This window comes from Hippocampus bargibanti, linkage group LG01, assembly GCF_051943395.1.
Source record: "Hippocampus bargibanti isolate YZ-2025 linkage group LG01, ASM5194339v1, whole genome shotgun sequence".
In the NCBI taxonomy this organism is placed as follows: domain Eukaryota; kingdom Metazoa; phylum Chordata; class Actinopteri; order Syngnathiformes; family Syngnathidae; genus Hippocampus; species Hippocampus bargibanti.
The window spans coordinates 10,793,446-10,815,335 of record NC_142734.1 but is presented as its reverse complement, the minus strand read 5'-3'; the positions used below and the strand labels follow the sequence as shown (position 1 = coordinate 10,815,335).

General features: G+C 41.1%; 1 protein-coding gene across 2 annotated transcripts in view; it reads right to left on the bottom strand.

Moving 5' to 3' along the window:
* The window catches only part of LOC148903059 (metabotropic glutamate receptor 4-like), a 141,870-nt gene that overhangs the window by 13,552 nt on the left and 106,428 nt on the right, over positions 1 to 21,890 (bottom strand). For both annotated transcript variants that reach the window (XM_088995616.1, XM_088995624.1), the window contains exons 4-7: positions 19,298 to 19,433; positions 17,276 to 17,430; positions 16,131 to 16,271; positions 4,305 to 4,505 (exon numbers count right to left, since the gene is read on the bottom strand). In XM_088995616.1, the coding sequence (XP_088851742.1) occupies positions 4,305 to 4,505; positions 16,131 to 16,271; positions 17,276 to 17,430; positions 19,298 to 19,433 (633 nt within the window). The remainder of the gene's footprint in view (positions 1 to 4,304; positions 4,506 to 16,130; positions 16,272 to 17,275; positions 17,431 to 19,297; positions 19,434 to 21,890) is intronic.

The window sequence follows — 21,890 nt, the reverse complement described above, 5'->3', positions numbered from 1 at the left end:
GTAGAACTGGTTTACGAACTGCAGAGAAGTAATTTCACAATTCTTTCCGATCATGACATTCATACTCCTTTCTATGCAAGTGTGGACTAATTAAATGTGTTTAATTTCTTCCAGTAATGTCTGAGCTACTCCTTCTGATGTCCCTGCTACAATGATTCTGGGTGCTTCATCCACTTACAACAATGTTAAATCAGACGTGGCAGCAATAACAACTTTCAGTGTGGATGTTATAGCAAATATTAAATCTTGCACTAAAATCTTGCAGTGTTTTACTGCCTTATTGGGGAATTACAACGTTGTCCCATAAAAGTCAATATTCTGCTATAAATGGCTCTAAGTACGTTGTTAGCAATTCAGTACATCACCAGATATCACATCCATCAGGGTCGTGTAGAATCCATCTAAAGCATATGCATCAATACATAAAAGCACAGTCTTGGTGACCGTAGCTTGGTTTCTCATTTCCTTAAGTCAGCAACTATTGACAACTCCCAAAATACATCAGGATCATGTTAATATTTCCACTTTACTTTCCGGCGCAGCCTTTGATTCCCTCCCTGCTTCTGAAAGAAAATCAGGAGACTGTATATTCCATTAACGTGCACCATTGATTAAATAATCAGTAGCCGTATCCCAATAATAACAGATAGTTCCAAACATCGTGTTAGCAATGGAACTTGTAATAATACAGTATCTGAACAGTATTCATGATACTGTTTTCATTCAATAAAACATGAATCAAAGACACAATCTTTTTAAATGTTATTTTAGTTTCATGCCCTGGTATTTGGAAACTACAGTCTTGGTCCTGAAACCTTTCTGTGTGATGGACGTGTTGAGACAAGTACATGCAGTTCGCAAACCAACAACCATTTTTTTTCATTACTTTAGAATTGCCACATTTAAAGCACAGCTGCTGACAAAAAGTCAGAGAGTGTCATGATCTGGTTGGCGACCAACGGGGGGCGCTGTCGCCCCCGCCTACACCTCACAGGTGCTGGTCGTCCCGATCAGATTGGCGACCAGCGGGTAGCGACGTCAGCCCTGCCTGCAGCCTCACAGGTGTTGGTCGTTTAATCATTGACATTTAAAAGAACACCCGGCACGACCATCCGGTGCTGGTTCATTGTTTGTTTGCTGCTTGGTTGCAGCATGCATCGTGTACGTGTTTGTTTAACCTTGGCGGGCTTTTACTTTTGGTCTTCTTTTGCTACTTTGTATTTTTTCCATTCAGATCATTTTGATGTTTTACATTTTGTTCCTGCTGACTTTATTTTAATACAATTTGTCAAACAACCTCCTACTCACTCCTGCCTGCTTTTTGGGATCCGCACCCGCCATCACCACCTTGCAAACCGTGACAGGATGTACCGGCCAACGATCGGATCCCGCAGGTACATCGGACCCGTCTCATTTCCACCCTGTGCCTGGCAATGCTACGTCCACGTTAGCGCTAGCCTCGTCGCGTTTGAATCGCGTCACTCGACGAGCCGCAACGTCCACGTAAACGTCCGGCCGAGACCTCCTTCCAGGTGGCCGTCCAGGGTGACCCTGGGTGACTGGCATTGCACGCCCACGTCCAGCCACGCTGTCGTCGTGCATGACGAATTGAGTCTCATCCACGACGAGCCGTGCAACGTCCGCGTCAATGTCAGTCCGAGACCCCACTCACCGCTGGATCCCGGAGCGGCTCTGGACTGGTCTCGTTCCCCCGGAGCCGGGCAGTTCACGCCCACGTCGGCGTCCGGCCGAGACCTGGTCCCATACGGCCGTACGGGGTGCCATTCTGCGCCTGGCAGTTCGACGTCCACGCAGAGCCATGCGCCGTCGCGTGAACGTGCGAGAGGGATCGCACTCACGCCCACGACGATCCGTGCCGCGTCTTCGTCCACCCCAGGCCGAGTCCCGTTCCCATCAGGCCGCCGCCCGTCGTGTGCTGGAAAGGCAGCGGTTGCCCTCTCCACCGACCGTTCCCTGGCGAGTGGACCTTTTTGGGAGACTGTTGGGACTTCTGGAAGCAGCCCCTTGAAGGGGGGGTACTGTCATGATCTGGTTGGCGACCAACGGGGGGCGCTGTCGCCCCCGCCTACACCTCACAGGTGCTGGTCGTCCCGATCAGATTGGCGACCAGCGGGTAGCGACGTCAGCCCTGCCTGCAGCCTCGCAGGTGTTGGTCGTTTAATCATTGACATTTAAAAGAACACCCGGCACGACCATCCGGTGCCAGTTCATTGTTTGCTTGCTGCTTGGTTGCAGCATGCATCGTGTACGTGTTTGTTTAACCTTGGCGGGCTTTTACTTTTGGTCTTCTTTTGCTACTTTGTATTTTTTCCATTCAGATCATTTTGATGTTTTACATTTTGTTCCTGCTGACTTTATTTTAATACAATTTGTCAAACAACATCCTGCTCCCTCCTGCCTGCTTTTTGGGATCCGAACCCGCCATCACCACCTTGCAAACCGTGACAGAGAGTAATTCAACATTTGATGAATATTCATTCCTTTTAAACAGTCTCATTATACTGCTCAAGAACTGTAGATTACAATAAAACAGTGAACTGTTAAGAAATGGTCAAATTAGGAACAGTAAATACACCTTATCATGTAAACATAAGAATATTTGATGTTACAATTCGACATTCGGCATTAGCATCCTTGCTACTAGTAAATGAGATATGGTTGACTGCTGCTTTCATCCGGTGGCTGACATCTAGTTATTCGCGACTAAGGTGCTAATTTTTACTGGGCCAATGCAAACTCAGAAAATCTACATTTTCTCATGCTTTCCACTTGATCCCTTGGGTGCTCCTTGTTCAAATGATTCAACGGGTTCATTGTGTTGTTGGATTTTGGACGAGAGAGCATGCACGGCAGCTGTAATCAAGTCACAAAGGCTCAGGTGAACAAAATTAGATTTTGAAGATGAGGCCCCATCAATTTTATCTCAGTATTCATCATGGTGGGGAAGTTACTGCTGCAAACACTTGAGGGACTTGAATCTTGTGTTAAATAAATGTAAAAATAAAAAGAAAGCTGCCTGTATTGTTTGAGACTAATGTGCTCTTTTTTTTCTCAACCCTATTTATCTCTGGTAAGGTCTGAAAACCAAAGAACCGACCATGCACCATCCCATGTATAACTGTCGACCTTGTAAATTGTTTTGTCAGTTGCTTCTTTAATTCCCAGAAACGTTAATCCATGTGACTGCCAACCTCTGGTTCCCTTGAGGATGTGGGAGATGAACATACACTAGCAGAAGTAAATGTCAAATAATGTTCTGGGGTTGGAGCATGCTGAAGAGGGGGGTGTAAAAATTAAATCTGTTCCTTAATGATGTGCTGTCTACACAACAATAAAAGCAAGTTTTTCTCCACTGAAGGCCATAACTCTGATGTGATCTCTGAACTGCAAAAACTTATTTAGTGATTCAACTGCTCAAAAATGTTGCAGAACGGTGATAACATTTAAACAGCTTCTTCCCCCAAGCCATTAACTCTTTGAACTCTTTCAACAGTAGCCAAAATGGAACTGTATAGTGCCACTTAGCAGTTTTTTTGACAACGATACTAGTGCAGCGTGTTCTACCGGAAACAAATTCCTTGTGTGTCCTACATACTTGGCAATAAAGATGATTCTGATTCTGATAATACAGTCATAGTGACTAGAACGTTTTATAGTCTACTTTAAAAAAGTGATCTGGATCCAGGTTATTTTATTTTTTTGCTACCATTTGACAAAATATTTTTCTTTTGTCTACCATATTTTCCGGTGTATCAGGTGCACCGGAGTTTAAGGCGCACCCCCAATGAATGGTGTATTTTCAAACGTTTTCCATATAAAAGGCACACCGGACAATAAGGCACATCTTCAATGAATGAATCAAGTTTTCCATATATACTACATAAATATATAAAATAATTAAAATATACACCACAATATAAGGAGCTACATTAGAAGCGGAGGTTATGCACTGCTTCTTCTACAGAGGGAAATGGTGGCTGCTGACAGTAGTTGCAAGACCTGTTGTGACTCAATATTACTTCACATATGAGGCGCATCTGCGTATAAGGTGCAGGGTCATCTTTTGAAGAAAATCAAGGCTTTTGGGTGCGCCTTATACACTGGAAAATATGGTACTCTTGGGCTGTTAATTGTCGAACCTATGACCAGCCTCTCCAGATAATTTCAATTCATTAGCCTGATATTTGCAGATCTATAACCACAAAAGCATACACGTCTGGATGTTGATAAACCTCATATGGAATAAATTGCATTTTAATACATGCTATCTCATGAATACTTACCTGAGAAGTTGACATTTCGAATGTATTTAAGCAGCAATGTGCCATTAATGGTATCCATCTTAGAGCAGAGTCCAACTTTCCCCGGGCAGAGATCTTCGTGCATGTTGTGCAGAGCGTGAGCCATGGCGTAAACCGCATCAATCACAAACTGGACCTTTCCTTCCTGTTCATAGGATGAATCTTTACTAATCCTCTCGTGATCTAGTGATGCAAGTACAGAGGGAAACATTGATATCAATAAGCAAAACAAACAAACAGACAAACAAACAAACAAAAGAAACCCACACACAAACGAAACCACAAGCAAAAAAAAAAATAGAAAAGAATAAAAAGAATCAACAAGTGGATATAATCCTTTGGAGAGGTTTTAATTATGAGGTCGCTGTTATGTTTTTACTGCAAGATGGTACAGTAAAGTCTCATTATATCGATATCGGATATATCGATAGTCCCGGTTATATCGATACTATTTCTATGCACGCACGGAGAAAATTACATGCAAACAGGGTCGGATATATCGATAGTCCCGGTTATATCGATATTTTTTCGGACTCCCTTGAATATCGATATAACGAGACTTTACTGTAATTGATTCTGTATGTTATTAACAAGATAATGTGTCCTCTGTTTGATGAGCAAAGCAGCTTATCCCCAAATCACAATGTATCCTACCGCCACATTATAAATAAATTGCAGGCTCCTGAGATCCCATAATATTATTCACGGAAAACTTTTTTTCTCTACCAACCTTGCATCTCTGAATCAACAGCGAGGTGATCAAGTGAAGGACAGAGCAAGACAATCCTCGTCATTCTTCACCAGTAATTTGATATGAATTGTCAGAATCTTATTGATTCATCACAGCTTGTCTCACCATATTGAAAATGTGTGAATTGACGAGCAAGGTTCAAATTGACAACCTATGTGATCATTGTTATATATTTACTAGAGCACAGAATGGCTCTGGATTTAGACCAACAGTGAAATTTGAAAATGATGTACTCAGTGTGATTAACACCGCTCTGTTGTAAAACGGTTTGTATAAGTGGCGTATATTGTGCTGTCTGACAGGAAATAGAAATCAGTACCCCCAAACCCCGTTCCTGTGGTAGTCTATGGCACTCATCGCCAGATTTTTAAGAGATGAATAGTTGGGGCATGTCTATTTGTTGTTGTTATGCTGATCTCGTACTCGCCGATTTGGCATTCGTGAAAAGGCCGTGTCTGTTTTAGGAGCTGAAACACTGTTTTTCCACTAAATCTTTATATTTTTGCTATCAGGCTAGACGAACAGATGTAAATGGGAACCACACAGCCGAATAATAATATGATATCAAGTTGGTTTGTTTGCACTTAGAGGAGCTGGTTGATTTTATGACCTCCACATAAAAAAGCAAAGATCATACAAATAAGTCTGTGTTCTGCAAAACTCCAAAGAGTCCTTTGGCAACACAAAATTCCTACTTATTTCAAACCGATAAACACGTTAAGGCAAAAATTAGTGCATCCAAAAGATAGGCTGCCAAATGAAAAACAAAGTAATGTAGTTTATTCAATACATTGTAAGAATGAAAATTGTAAGGAGCAGTACATTGGGGAGACTCAACAAATTCTCAAAAAAAGACTTCATCAACATCGCAGGGATAATACGAGTGGGCCTCAATCGGCAGTACATTTGCACCTAAAAGCTAGCAACCACTCATTTGACGACAATGAGGTTGAAATCTTAGCGAAAGAACATATGTAGATGGTTTCAAAGGGGAGTAAAAGAAGCGATTCTCTGGTGGGGTGAGGTTCAATTTTGATCGTTCATACAATAGCCTGCTTAGGCAAAACAGGTTAGACAAAATTCGTAATGCTGATGAGGTGATACCGGAGGGAGGGGGGCAAACAGGCCAGTCGTTAGTCAGGAATGTAGGAACAATCAGTGGGACCACAGGGAGTGGTCCTCTACTCCCCCCAACCTGAGAGTAGGGACCTATCATAGCTGTGTCCGGCGCCGCCATGTCTGGACATTAGGGATATATAAATGGGGCCGATACGACCAGTAAGACTTTAGTTCGCTGATGAAGCCTCTTGGATAGGAGGCGAAACGTCCGACACCTTCAAAAAAGTACAGATGACGGCTGAAGAAACCTTATCATCGATCATACAAATAAGCCACTATAAACTCTGCACCTCAATTGTTGAAAGTGCCAACAGGGGCATATTGCATGCTTTTTCAGACAACCCGCAATCGTAGTGCTACCATCTCAAAGACTATAGAGCGTTATAATATTTTGTAGTTTATTTTCCCATTTGTAGGTCTTCTCTGGCTATATGTGCAGTGTGTAGCAGTATAAAAATACCAATCAAATAATTTGTTGAATTTGTGTGTCCATACGAGCAAGTGGGTACATACCCAAGTGTGTACAGTGAGACCTCAACTTACAAACTTTTTGTCTTACAAACGTCAAACTTATGAAAATTAAACCTTACAATAAGCACTATTTTCATAATACGAACACACCACAGCTGGCGGAGTGATCTTCGGCGGAAGCACAAGACCGAACAGCACCAGAGGTTAAGTTACCAACAGTCCTTATGGAAGGTGACTCTCCTTCCATAAGCCATCAATGACCATCAAAAAGGGGAATAAAACTTTATTTTACAGCACAGTTTATTTCTTTAATTACAGTCGTCATGTAATGCGCCTCTCTTTCCAAACAGCAATTACCTTTGACCTTCGACCTCCAAAGCCATTCCATCAAGCCATAAATGACCATCACAAATGTAAATAAAGTGACTTTATGATACAATGCAGTGAATGTCTTTCATTACAACACAATAGCACATTTATTATACATAGAATAAGGTATGTTGCATGTAGTTTTAAGGCTTATTTAGTTGAAAAGTATATTTTATGGAAACCCGGGAACGGATTATTCCCATTTAGATGGTTTCCTATGGGATTTTTTTTTTTTTTTTGAGATACACACTTTTCGCCTTACACACTCTGTCTGGGAACCAATTAAGTTTGTAAGTTGAGGTCTCACTGTATATACGTATTTGTACGTGCATGTGTGTAATATCATAGAATTGTGGGTGTGATATAATAAAAAAGACTGCATATTAAAAAAATCTGAAACTGCATTTAAGCGTGGGACAAGAATGGCTGTCCATGTATGGCCCAGAGTTGTAAATCTTCCTGGGCCACATTCTTGACTCAACAATTGGCCAACATCTTGTTTGCCAGTCTGGTTAAGCCAGTGCCTTTTTTCTCCACTCCTGGGCCACGTTTGGCCCACATGCCTTATGTCAGTGCAGACGCAATGCCAGTCATGTAAGCTTCATGCCAAATATGGGCCAAATGTCTTTCCAAACAGCAGAGTTAAAGCAGCATCTTTAACCGTAAATGCTTTGGGAATTATTTCTTTTTGAACATATGAATGTTATTATTCATGATACATTTTAAAGAAAGGATTTCAATCATATTCAGTTGAACGAAATTTATCCTCCTTTGACATGCACTTCTTCCACAAACGCGTCTGCCAACTAAATAAAACAGTTGGCATTTTCATCAAATGCTAAGAGCGCCATTGCGCTACTTAAAAAAAAGTGGCAAGCAACTTTGTTCAGAAACAAACACCAGGTGAGCACTGTTTTGCATATGCCTAGAGAGGTTATCACCGCCAAAAACATGGTGTCCATTCTTATTTTGCCATGGTTGGACACTTGTTATCCAAAGCATTTGTGTGTACTATGTATAAAGTACTTGTAATTCTGTTTTATAATCTTCTCAAACCATCGTATTGTTTAACTCATGTTTTTCAGGTATGAACCCAAGAGCAAAGCAGGGCAGAGTGTCAGCTATGAAGTCTTAATTGATCGAATCAACAGAAATTGTGAAAGAACATGCTGAGTTCAGGGCGTCACACTCTAGGTCACAGGTGTCAGAGTCAAGGCCCGCGGGCCAAATCCGGCCCGCCACATCATTTTTTTCGGCCCGCGAAAGCAAATCAAACTTGTTAAATTCCATGATGATTGCTAAAACCTGAGCCAAAATTTCACATTTTTGGATGTCAACCACAATAAAAGTCATTATTCTTGACTTCAGATTTGAAAACGAGGTATTCATTAATTTGCTGTGTGCTCTATATGTAATATTTGAAGGGATTTAAACATTCTAATGGGTTCCCCAAATTCATAACGGCCCTCGAGAGGAAACCATAACTACAATGTGGCCAGCGGCAAAAAATGACTTTGACACCCCTGCTCTAGGTCATCAAATGGAATACGGTGCCCTAAAAGAAGGGACATTTGTTCCAATTAGTCACTCTGTTGTGTTGAGTGAGGTGAAATGTTCACATGGATTTCTATCTCGATGCCATCAAATTACAGCAGAGACGATCAATATCATTAAATATAGGATGGTACATTGTCAGCCTTGTTTTATGTTGACCTTCTGGGTCATTGTGAGTGGGAGGTAGCAATACTGCGAGTTACAATACACTCACATTGTTTTTATTGTTTGTTTTTTGCTTTTGCTTTGACAAATCTGTACACAAAAAAAAAATGCAATAATGTGTCATTTGGCAAAATTTAATGATTATTTACTCTGAACATGTAAACACTTTTTTTGAAACCCACATATAATGTAAAACAAACATTGTATGTGTAAGATTTTCTGATCGTGTGTTTCAAGGCAAATGCATTCAGATATGCTGTAACTGATGCGTGATTGTTGCTTGAACAAGCCTTGGTTGACTTTTTCGTTACGTGCTTATTTTGGGTGTCCAAAACTATCTAATGGCTAAAGTGAGTATAGCAGTTTCATAGATTTTTCAAGATTTTTCCACATCACAATATTTTCTACGTGCATGTGTGCATCCAATTCCAAGGATTCAGCAATGTCACCTGAATCCAGCAAAGTCTTATCCTTGAGAGGTTTGAAAGGCGCTTAAAATGTTTTTATTATTATTATTATTATTATTATTATTATTATTATTATTATTATTATTATTATTATTATTATTATTAAGATGCTGGCCAGGGACACTTCCTTGTGAGAAAAACAAACAAACTAAAATCATCTGCTGACACAAGTGACAACTTTGTTCTTGGGTGTTTATATGACACTGCAAAACTGATTGGTGAATGGTGGTACAGAAGATTTTAAAATATCAAAATGCATGTCAAGTCTGTTTACAGTATTTGCATTCATTTTCTTGATGCATTCTGTGGATTGATGAAGTTTGCTTCATTCAAACTGAAGCCTTACTTTCCTCTCAGACTACACGATAGGATACAATATTTCCTCTGTGCGCATTGTTCAAATATAGTTCCAGATGATGCAGGACAAACAGACTTTCTGCGTTTTGCAAAAATGGTTTGAGCAATGTCCAAAGTAATCGCGATCGATGGTCTGGCCGTGCCCTTTATGGACCAAAGCGACTGACAAAAACCAGAATACTGTGGCACATTTATCTGGCTTCTGACACACTCAAGGTTAGATCAGCAATTCATGACCCTCCATCTGTGTAAAACTGAATCACATTTTATGGTTCAATAGTGTGAAACACTGGAATGTGTGTCTGTGGAGAAAGAATTCTTATTGAATTCTGTTCAGGCCTAGCTGCAAGAATTTAAGCCTGTTCCCTTCCATGTATAATTAATCCCGTAACCTGAAGGTTCATCTTATTTTCACCATTAAATTCTTTTCACAGCTAATATTACCTTTTTTTAAATATGAGTGAGTCTCATAATTTGCGGCCGTTGGGTGAGCATGGTACGCTGTATTTCTCTGACCTTTCAGCATACCGAGTAGACTTCGGTCTCCCAGGTTTTAATGTCTTGCCAAGTCAACTTTTGGCTGCAGACTCCAAGGAGCATGCAACTCATGTTTATTAAAAGGTCACATAAGGAGGGACGCTCAGACAAAAATATGTGTTTGGTGTGAAAGTACTTATTTCTACAGGACTGCTGTTTATGGTGAATTTGTACATGTGTGGCTGTGGTTCTGTTTCAGATTATGTAGTGAGAGAAAATCCAGAGGCTCATATACACTGAAATATTTAATGATTTCATCGGAACTTTGGCGCTATCATTCAATTGCACACGCTTTGCGGAAAGCCGCTCTTTGGCCAAAACTTACTGGTGCTGAAGCTTGTGGAAGTGTCAGGCTCATTAATTTCAATGGCCTACATGTAACGTAATGTTACGCCACTGAATATGCATTCGGTCATCATGATAGTATATGAATTGAATCAATTATAGGATTAATGTCACATATAAAATGTAATATAAAAATGTTGCCGGTCTTGACTGGCATAAGGCATTGTACTTGATCTTTTTTAAAGATTGAAATGGCCTTCAAAAGTCATAAGAAAGGTATATTTTCCAAGAATTGCAGGCAGCTTAACATGTCAGTGAATCACATCCTTGTGTTTCCGTGTTCATTTTCAGCTTCCGGTTGATGTACGTGTCAGAAGTTAAAGAACAGGAGAATATGCAAAGCTGAAAAATGAACTAGCCTTAGCTTGAGAAACAGACTGGAGGACAATGCCCCCTATTGGACAACAAATAATTCCAATTATTTTGGCTCATAAAGAAGATCATTCTCCAGTCCAGTAGTTCTTAACATTGGTTTATTTGAATCCTAGGGGTTCGAAGAATTAGTATCAGGGGTTCAGCATAGGTCAAGAAACACATATTTGGGTGTCTGTGACATCATGCGGACATTTAGTTATCAAGGCTGCAGCTGATCACGCGACATCGCCTGCCATGATTTTTAGTGTCTTTTATGGTTAAAGTTGTACTCTCATCGAACAGCCAATGCTTATGAATGCTTGAGAATGCAGCAAATGCTTAGTATTTTGGTCAGTGAACGGGAACAAAAATGTGTGGACTTAATCTTTACTTTTACCGTTTTTCTTGGCAGACATACATTTACAAAATGAGAAGAATAAGAGAGAATATTCATTGGATTATTTCTTCTTATTTTAACAGGAAGTGTTTTCTTTTCACATTTTACACATAATACATCCATGCTATGAGACTGTAAACTGAGTGGGTGAGCGGCCCAAGAGCATAGGAGTGGAAATCATGCAGTCGGGGAGAATAGACTTTCTGCCAGAATTCAGCTTTCAGCTTATTTCAGTTTCGTCAGCTTCATTTTGTTTGAGTGATCATTTTGAGTTTTTCATCCGAAAGCAAAACGGTACCAACAACTTTGTCCGCGTTGTCTGTACATTTATTGGCTGTTGCTTTTATCCGTAAAAGAGGAGGTGTCTACATTATTATGGAATAAATGGTCTTGTGTTTTGCAAGTGGATGTTTCTTTTTATGCTTGCTTTGATGGTATTCAAAGATGTAATTTAGCCATTTATTTGGGTTTTCATGCACATCTGTTGGCTGGGATATTTTTACTAATTTCCTAGTAAAAACACCACATAACATACTTTGCCTAACATTAGAAAATATTGTGAGATGAGATTTTTCCTGAGAGGCTTGGTGACCAACTGGTTAGCACATCCGTGGGGCAGAGGTGCAATTCTGGCTCTGGCCTTCCCGTGTCGAGATTACATGTTCTCCCCGTTTTCTCTGGGTGCTCCGCTTTCCATCCACGTTCCAAAAACTATGCGTGGCAGCATAACGGAACACTTTACATTGTCTCTCGGGGTGAATGTGATATGCTGTTCAGAATCAGAATCAGAATCAGAATCATCTTTATTGCCAAGTATGTAGAACGCACAAGTAATTTGTTTCCGGTAGAACACGCTGCACTAGTATCATCACCAAAAAAAAAAAATACAAATAGGCACTATACAATTCTATTTGGGTTACTGTTTAAAGAGTTAATGGCTTGGGGGAAGAAGCTGTTTAAATGTCTGCTGGATTTGTTGCGCATGGATCGGTAGCGCCTGCCTGAGGGGAGTAGCTGGAAAAGGTGGTGGGCAGGGTGCGGAGGGTCCAGTAGGATTTTCCACGCCCTAGTTTGGATTTTTGCAGTGTGCAAGTCCTCGAGAGTGGGTAGGGCAGTTCCAATGATTTTTTCCGCCGTCCTAACTGTTGTCCGTTGAAGTCGGATTTTGTCCATTTTTGTGTCGGCCCCGAACCAAACGGTGATGGAAGAACACAGGATGGATTCGATGACAGCTGTGTAGAAATGTTGCAGCACCTCCTGTGACAGGCCATGCGTCAATAGCAGCCTCAGGAAGTACATTCTCTGTTGGGCCTTTCTCAGGATAGAGTTGGTGTTGACCTCCCACTTCATGTCCTGGGAGACTGTAATTCTCAGGAACTTGAAGGTCTCAACGGTTGACACGAGGCAGTTGGATAGTGTGAGGGGTAGTTGTGGTGATGGATGTTTCCTGAAGTCCACGATCATCTCTACTGTCTTGAGCGTGTTCAGCTCTCGGTTGTGACGGCTGAACTAGAGCTCCAGCTGGTCCACTTGTTGTCGGTACGCAGACTCGTCGCCGTCTTTGATGAGACCGATGACCGTGGTGTCGTCGGCGAACTTTATGAATTTGACAGCTGGGTGCGTTGAGGTGCAGTCGTTCGTGTAGAGAGAGAAGAGCAATGGAGAGAGGACGCATCCCTGCGGGGCTCCAGTGCTCGTGGTTCGTGTTGAGGATATTTTACCCAGTCTGACCCATTGTGTCCGTCCTGTCAGGAAGCTGAGGATCCACTGGCAGATCGTTGGGGACACACCAAGCTGGAGAAGTTTGGGGATGAGGAGTTCTGGGATGATGGTTGTTCGTCTATCTGTGTCCTGCGATTGGCTGGCACTCCCAGTTCAAGGTTTCCCCTGCTACTCACCCGAAGACAGCTCTGATGGCTAAGCTCCATCAAGCTTGCGACCCTTGTTAAGATAAAGCGGCACAGAAAATGGATGGATTGATATATTTCCTTTGTTTAAAAATCATATATTGATTGGGTGAACTGGACTGTTGAGCTGTGTCATATTGATGAATGCAGAGCTTTCTCACCATATCCCATGAACATGAAAAAGTACAATTGAATTCGAAAAATATGATATGACATTCTATTGTGAAATTTGTCATGATTTTGTGGCTGGTTAGTATATATTAAAAAATACATTTTAAATGCCATAGTGATTACAAAATAATCATCTATCACAAGCAATTTGACTGAACTTTATGCTGTCATTAACAGGAGATGTCTTTTAACTCTTTCCTCCCTAGCAGGCATTTTGCATTTCTTCCCCCACAGCCTACAGTGCCTGCAGCCCAGCTTTGTAGTGTGCTCCCTGAGAGGCTTCAGCAGGAAATTCATAACTAACATTTGTGTTCAAATAAACTGTTATAACTTCTTTATTTGTTGTTCAGTCTTTATGAAACTTTCAGTACACTTTCATAACATATAATAGAATAAGATAACAACGTTTTTTTGTGAAATTGATTGAAGTTTTAGAAAATTATTGCAATGTTAATGAGGATTTTTTTTCTCCAAAACCTGCAAATTACAACAAAATGCATTCACAACCAGTCACATATGCATGAAATAAACCTAGAATGCATTTAAACTAATTCAGGATGTTTTTATTTGTGGTGTGGTTTAAAACATGGAATTCATAGGTTCACCTTGCATTGCTCAGAACCTGTTCTTGGCTCGCGACAAATTTTCTTCTTTGCACACTCTTTACCTGTTCTCTTTTTATCCAATTCTACTGGCCAATGAAGGAGGACAGCAGTGTCATTCTCCTTTATGCATTCTCTTTTTATTTTCCTTCTGTAAGCTAAGTTTGTCCTGAATTATAACTGAGTCCTTTTTCGGAGGCGACCTGTTCTGGTTTTCACTTGATGGTTTGCAGTTTCATCAGTATAAATCCATTGCAAATACAAATATCAACTAGAAGCCAGAACAGGTATTTCCACCATTTCAGTGATTTCCCTGGAGATAGCGTATGAAGCACGTAGTTGATCAGCCCGAAAGTATTTGAATGGTGATAGAAGTTCATTAATGCAACAGTCACGACTGTGTCAGATGCCAAAATGTCTTCATCAACATGGTCATCTATTTCATTCTCATCAGGATCTGGAAAGGTATGCAGTACATGGGTATTTTCGAGAAAAAAAAAAAAACGCATGGACCTCCGTTTCAATAATCTTATTGAGAATGCAAAGCTATGAGGTACTGCTATTAGCGGAAAACGCACCATTCACTTACAATTATTCGCATCGGGTACCAAGTCAGGATCAACAATATCATCATGAAAATAGCGTTAGAATGTTCCGAATTCGGGACACTCCTTATTTTTAATATTTCGCGGTAAATAAACAAGTTAGCGTGAGTTTATGCATTACAACATATACTTACGTGATATTTCATCCATGACGACAAATAGAAGGCGCTTTGAAGATGGGGGAGAGCAGGTTGTGTTGCGCATGAAGGAGATGATGTCACCTACGCTCTTAAAGGCAAAGCTGCATATAATCTGTTTTAAAGGGACATGTAACTTGTGCCGCATCAGTTTCAATCGGCACTTGAACTGCTACCTTTCATTTTCTCGATCTATAAGCACAATCGTCCGTGAAGGGTTAACATCTCTTCATGGCCCACCTGTAGTCGGCATCTGGCATTATTTGTTATCGCTTTAGCCCGACTGGAGGCGTGACTCGGGATACACGGAAGTAAAAACACAACGACTGTAGTCGTTTGCCGGGAGGAATGAGTTAAACAGACCTAAGATACTGTATGCCGTGATGTATGCAAGGCACACTGTGTGATGTCACGTAAGGCTGGGTTCTGGAGGGCAAATACATCCCCCTAAGATGGCTTCACCCAGAGAGAGTTTTGGCCCCATCTGGTGGAAGGCAGCAATTCAAACACCACACCTGCGGCTGATCACGGCTTGATTGGCAGGCAAGGCTTTTAAGGCGGCGAGCCTCTGAGTGTGGGCCCGGGGGAGTCAAGCTCTGTTGCTGTGCTCTGTGGAGAAATTGATTGTCGCGTGGAACTCATTGCCAGTTGGGACCATACGACAGGACACTGGATTCGGACCTTGCTAAAGGTGGCTAGACTACATGAGGAGGACGTCAAGAGGGGTGAGGCCTAGAAACTCAAGGAAAAGAACTGCGTCTTCAGTTTCACCTCAGAAGAGACTTTATTATGATTTAAATATTGAAAGAGACACTATTGTTGCCTTTGTTACTTGTGAATTCCCCCCTGAAACCCTTTATTAAAACCTTTGTTTGTATTCAAACCTGTCGCCCATTGCACTCCTTGTCCTGTCCCGCTGAGAGCGAGCCTCTCATGACATTACAACGTCTACTCAGTACAATCAGTATTAGTTATAGAGGTTGCAGAGGAAATGGGCTGGTGCAAATGTATTAGCAGATGAAGCCTGCTCTCCACTTTGTGTTTTGTGACTCTTTGCCGTGCTGGCAATGCATCTGTTCGGGATGTGATTAAACCATTACTGGTCGCAGCTGTAAAGCAGCCTGCTAGCATTGCAGTGTTGCATCCCAAATCTGCGGGGTGGGAGACTGTCTGGGGGATCGCTCCGATTTTAATGGCTGAAAAGCTTGTTTTCGGCAAACATTATTGGATTTACTATTGTGATTATTGGTGTAGCGCGAGGGGAAGATGTGTTTGAGTGTGCGTGTGTGTGTGGGGGTGGGGGTGTCTGCTATTTTTGTCTTTGAGAAGCTAGACAGTACACACACATGAATGCTCATTTCTCTGGAGCAAACCTCTAATGAATTTACGTTTGCACTACCAAGACAAGATATGGAGTGTTTAACTTGAAGGGCAATTTACTTGATGAATCGAGAGTTTTCCTTTGCTTGAGTGACGCTATTTTTTGGAGTGTGGACTCACTTGTGCACTTTTTTATGCCAGATCCTTTCTTCACAGCGTGTCGACTAAGCTTGCACTGGAAGTTGTTTTCCCAGAACTCAGCAAACCAGATGTTTCGCCTGTTGTTTTCGAGTGTTCGACTGATGAAGTAGCGGTCGAAGCCTGCAAGAAAAGCTCCAGATGTATACTTTCATCTCCAAATCAACCATTTTACTCATTTTTCACAGAGGATAAATGTGTCATGATCAAGTTCAGTGTGAGGACACAATGGTGACTGTGTGAAGACGATTGCCACAATCCACATCTTATCACGTCGGTGTCACCATGACTGATCAGTTGCAGCAACCCAGGTGACCAGGAGACAAAAATATTTCTGGAGCAATGTCTCACTGAGAATAATTCACCCAGAAGTCATATACAAATAGCGTCGTGTGTCAACACCTGAGAGAAGATGTCTTGCCTATACTAGCCCAGTGCAGTCGCAGTAACATGACGTACTGGGTCAAGCATTGTTGCATGGAGCGCTGATATCTGTGTTGTCGCCTCAGTTTCTTTGGTCTACGGCAGGTCTTGAAGATGTCGCAGAGAACTCGTGGGGGCTCTCCCCGCAGTCACAGACCAAATTGGGCTCAGCTATGTCTCTGAGATGTTTGCTGGAGACTTAACAAGTGCAATTTTGTTGGTGCAGCAATTAGATCCACAAGTAAATTTGAATATGATGCCACAGATTTGATGGAGCTATCTTTGGGAAATGCTGCCAATTGACAATTGCAGCACCTGTCATGCTCCATCAGGTTGGATGGTAACGAAAAGATGAAAAGATATTTGAGGTTATTTTCAGGTATACATACTGAATTGAATTTAGCTCTGTTCTCTGGCTGGATCACTCGAGGAGATTCACAGGTTTGAACTGAAGCCACTTCTTTGATTTATTGGATTCATGTTTAGGATTTTTGACCTGGCCTTCGCTTTTGTGCAAGTCAGAATTGCTCTGGAGCAAGTATTTGTCCCGGACGAATCCATACATTCCTTGAATCAGTTCTCCGACAATTGCCATGAATCTCTCTGGAACCAGAATTTTAGCTCAGAATATATATACAGTACTACAGTAAGTTTTTATTTAAAAAAAGGCTTGTGTTTGCTGTTGATATGTAATTCCACAGCACCTTTGATGGATTGTCGTTTAGGCAGGATGGTTACAGCTCCTTCAGCCATCTCTTCCTGGTTCAGTATCGGGGAGATTTTGGACCCCCAGCTGTCTGAACCGACCCATATAAAATGGCCTGATTGATTGGCCTTAGTTGCCGCTTGGAGCAGTCGCCTAGAAGACATGAAAGGATCTGTAAAGTTGTTCAATCTATTGTTTTTTGCTGTTTTTTTCAATGCAGGCATTTGTCACCGAAAAATGGGTTTGGCTTTTAAATGGACTACATTGAGGCAGCATAGGTACATTTTCGGTAATTATATGACTTCAATATTCTGTCTGGATGTATTTGCACACAGAGGCAAAAGAATGGAGTGGCTACCAAAGACTGAAAATTTCCTTAGAGTGCATTCTGCACAATCAGGCCCATGCCACATTTGTCCAGGCTTGCTGCCAATGGAAGTAAATACGGGGCGCTGCACAGGCACATTTGAAAGCTGGAGTGCAGCAACATATAAAAATTTTAAACGCCATCTGGCCTGTGTTCCTCTGCTGACCTCAGTGCTCCTACAACATACAATAACAAAACAGAGACAAGCAACGTACAGTAAAGTCTCGTTATATCGATATCGGATATATCGATAGTCCCGGTTATATCGATACTATTTCTATGCACGCAAGGAGAAAATTACATGCAAACAGGGTCGGATATATCGATAGTCCCGGTTATATCGACATTTTTTCGGACTCCCTTGAATATCGATATAACGAGACTTTACTGTAATATGTTGTAGATGCATACTTTTTACTCGGAACTTGCTGTCAGGACAAATATGATCAGATCTATAAAAGGGCCAATGTATTTTTGGAGAAAATGTTTTTGCAGTTGAGAGGTGCTCCTAACACATTTTATATGAAATTAATATTTCCACAAGTGTGTTATACCTAAACTCTGAGGAATACTTTTTCTCACCACCAGATAAGTGAGGCATGGTATGTACATCGATAAATTAAAGTAAGGATCACTTGGGAATTTATACACATTTTTTGACTGAAATTTCAACCAAATGGGTATCCATTTTCTTAGAATATGCACATTTGAGTCACAGAAATTGAATCCAAATGGTAAAGTAACATAATTGCACACAGAAGCAGAAGAAGAACAGCACTACACACTATTTACAAGGTCACTCATCAACGACAATAATTCTTCTTTTCCAAAATCCAGAGAACCGCAATGTTCACATCCTCATACACCATTAATAGGACACAGTATTCAAAGCAATTCGCTTAGTTATGAGGACTGGTTCAAGGATACTGCAGGACTGTGCACTCAAGATCCCACTGGCTTTAGGTAATTACTATGCAGCATATCCACACAAGGGGCTGTCATCTGGATGGGATGAAGTCATTGACCACCGGGATTTTTGGCCCCATCATCACCAAGGGACCGCACTAATTCACTGGCCTCAAGAAATACACTAGTCCACAAAGTGCCAAGGGACAGCTTCGTTTACAAAGCCACAACAGCGCTGTATATGTATGCGATGATTAGGTCTACAATTAACTTTTCTCAATGCAGATAATCCATTTTCAAAGCATATCAAAAATTACATCAGATATGTGATAGTTGTTATGACTTTAGCTTTAGAATATCATAGAATGGAAACAGATTTGCTTGGATGACAAAGGGAGTTATGGAATACTCTTCAGTACAACGCAGGAAAAAATGTGCGGTTCATGCAATGTTTCAAACAGGGGAGCAACCCATCATGTGCCATGCACAATTGTATTCAAGACAAAAACCTGTTTTTACTTGTTTTGGTGGAGGGGATATTGCCATGTTTTAATAACAAATACATTTGCTCACTTGTCCTTGTGATTTCTCATATAGATGTTTAGTTTGTAGTCGATTGTTTATTATTCAAAATTAATCAAAAAGACAATGTCCGCAATGCAAGTCCCAGAAAGGGGAAGGAAGTTTAAAAATGTCATTATCTGCGGACACTTTAATGAGAAACAACTAAGATTTCATTTCATTTACCTGATGTCATCTTCATTAGCAAATATTATGACCACCCGGGCGTTTGGGTTTTCACTCAGCCTGCGAATGATCTTGTCAAACTCCCCGGCTTTTGGTTCACGTGGGATTTTCACTGATTGGGAAATGCAAAGACCACCTAAAAAGACAGAGAGGATAGAGGGGGCAGGGTGGGTGCAACCAAGAAAATTTGAAGTTAAAACTGGAGGTTCATTGTCCATCCTTTCATGAGATTGTGTGCAAATGTTGGCATTTGGAGAGTCACTCGCATTTTCAAGTGAGTGACTTTAGATGCAGTCAGAAATTGTTTTTGATGCCTGATAAAGCAACTACACTATTGTCACGGTTTGCAAGGTGGTGATGGCGGGTGCGGATCCCAAGAAGCAGGCAGGAGGGAGCAGGAGGTTGTTTGACAAATTGTATTAAAATAAAGGTCAGCAGGAACAAAATGTAAAACATCTAAATCATCTGAACAGAAAAAATACAAAGTATCAAAAGAAGACCAAAAGTAAAAGTCCACCAAGGTTAAACAAACACATACACAATGCATGCAGCAAACAAGCAGCAAACAATGAACCAACCACGGATGGTCGTGCCGGGTGTCCTTTTAAGTGACAGTGATTATAACGACCAGCACCTGCGAGGCTGCCGGCAGGGCTGACGTCGCTACCCGTTGGTCGCCAATCTGATCGGGACGACCAGCACCTGTGCAGGTGCAGGCGGGGCCGACAGCGCCCCCCGTTGGTCGCCAACCAGATCATGACAACTATATTTGGTATCGCGGGGGTACTATACACTGACTACAAGTTGCGGCTGTAACAAAATGAGATGCTGAACAAAACAGTTAACATAAAGTAAAATACTGTAATAAACAACACTTAAACTAAGACACAGACAGCCATGTAATTTAAACCACTTTTCCCTTATATGATTTGTTATTTGAAGCAGTTCTAGATGAAAGAGGAGAGAATCAAAGTGGTCCTTTCACCAGTAGATCAGAGATGTCATGCACACGTCGGCTCCAAGCCAAGTTTCAGAGTAAACAAGAAGCTGTAGCATCTATTGAAAAACAAAAACAAAGAGATTGGTTTACATCTGTCAATTGTAAATCCTTATGATCTATTAGATAATTGCAGTTTATTTTATACTTAGATCAATTAAATTGACCTCCTTTAATTTCCCTCTGAATGAGCCAGAGAGTCATTGTCTTCTGTGATATCATCTGCTATTGAACATCTATCAAAAGGTTGCATTGGACTGGTCACCATTAATTGTTTAAATTCCCGATGCACTACTTCATTCTGACTCGATTTAGGACTATGCAAAAAAAAGATAAATGTTTGCTGAGCTGTTTAATCTTGTATTTTGTAATTGTTTCTTACGTGTTTATATCAATGGTTTATTTTGTTTCTTACATGTTTGTATCCATGGTTTGACTAATATCTTGTTATCAAGTGAATGCAGAAGAGAAGGAAAGTCATGACCTTCACCGTTTTAAATATTTGTACATTTATGCTATTTCGACACCCTCCGTGGCCACGTAAAGGTAAAGCTTTGGTGGAATTGAAGCAGAGGTTGTCTGCCCATCTCCCCCATGAATCCCCTCACTCTCATTACACTTACACTTCCCTTAGAGGCTCATGGGAAATTTAACAGCGGTTCTCTGATTTCTGAGACTCTATCAATCATTGAAATCTATGCCTTTGCCTCACCGGTACTTCACTCCCCCATTCCCTCAACATCTGCTGTGTGGAAACAGAGCACTCATCCCTTCCTTTTCTTCGTTTCTCACAACACTGGCAGCCGCTAGCCACCTCAGGAGAGACGAGAGGGAGGACCATGAGATGAGAGAGCAGCCTCGGGGAGTTGCGACACAATGCACAATACTGCTTTTGTATCGCCGTTAGTTATTTTGTTATCAAAGCAATTGGATTCCTTGCCAACACAACCCCTTCATTTGTCAATGCATCCATGCTCATAGGGGTTGCTGAAAGAAGTCTTAACGACTGGAAGGCAATTGCTCAGCTTCTGATGAATTCACAGGCTCTAAATCTGTGCTTGGACTTCTAATAACTTGTGTTGACAAAATTCTTGCCCCCTTACAAAGGTTTTAAAAAAATCCAGTGTCCTTTCAGCCAAATTGATGCATAGTGATATTTCAAAGTCAAAGTCAGCTTTATTGTCAAATATGCTAATATGCATGACATACAGCACTGATGAAATTACTGTCCTATCGGACCCAGCATGCAAGGCACTTATAATGACAAATATAATAAACATGAAAACGCCAATTAGCCGGGAGAGGGGAGCCGCTGCATTTCACAATTGAACCGAACAATTTCAAGAAGCTCCAAAATAAGTTTTTTATTTATTTATTCCAGAATCAGAATCATCTTTATTGGCTAAGTATATAGTACTCACAAGGACTATGTGCCCGGTGGTACAGGCTGCACTAGCAATATGATATTGACCAAGCAAGCGTGTTTTCTCACAACAGGTAACACAATTTCATTCTGACATAATGACATCATGGCTGTCTAATACTATATTCCAGATGTAACAGCATTAGCCTCAGAGAACATTCACACAATAATTA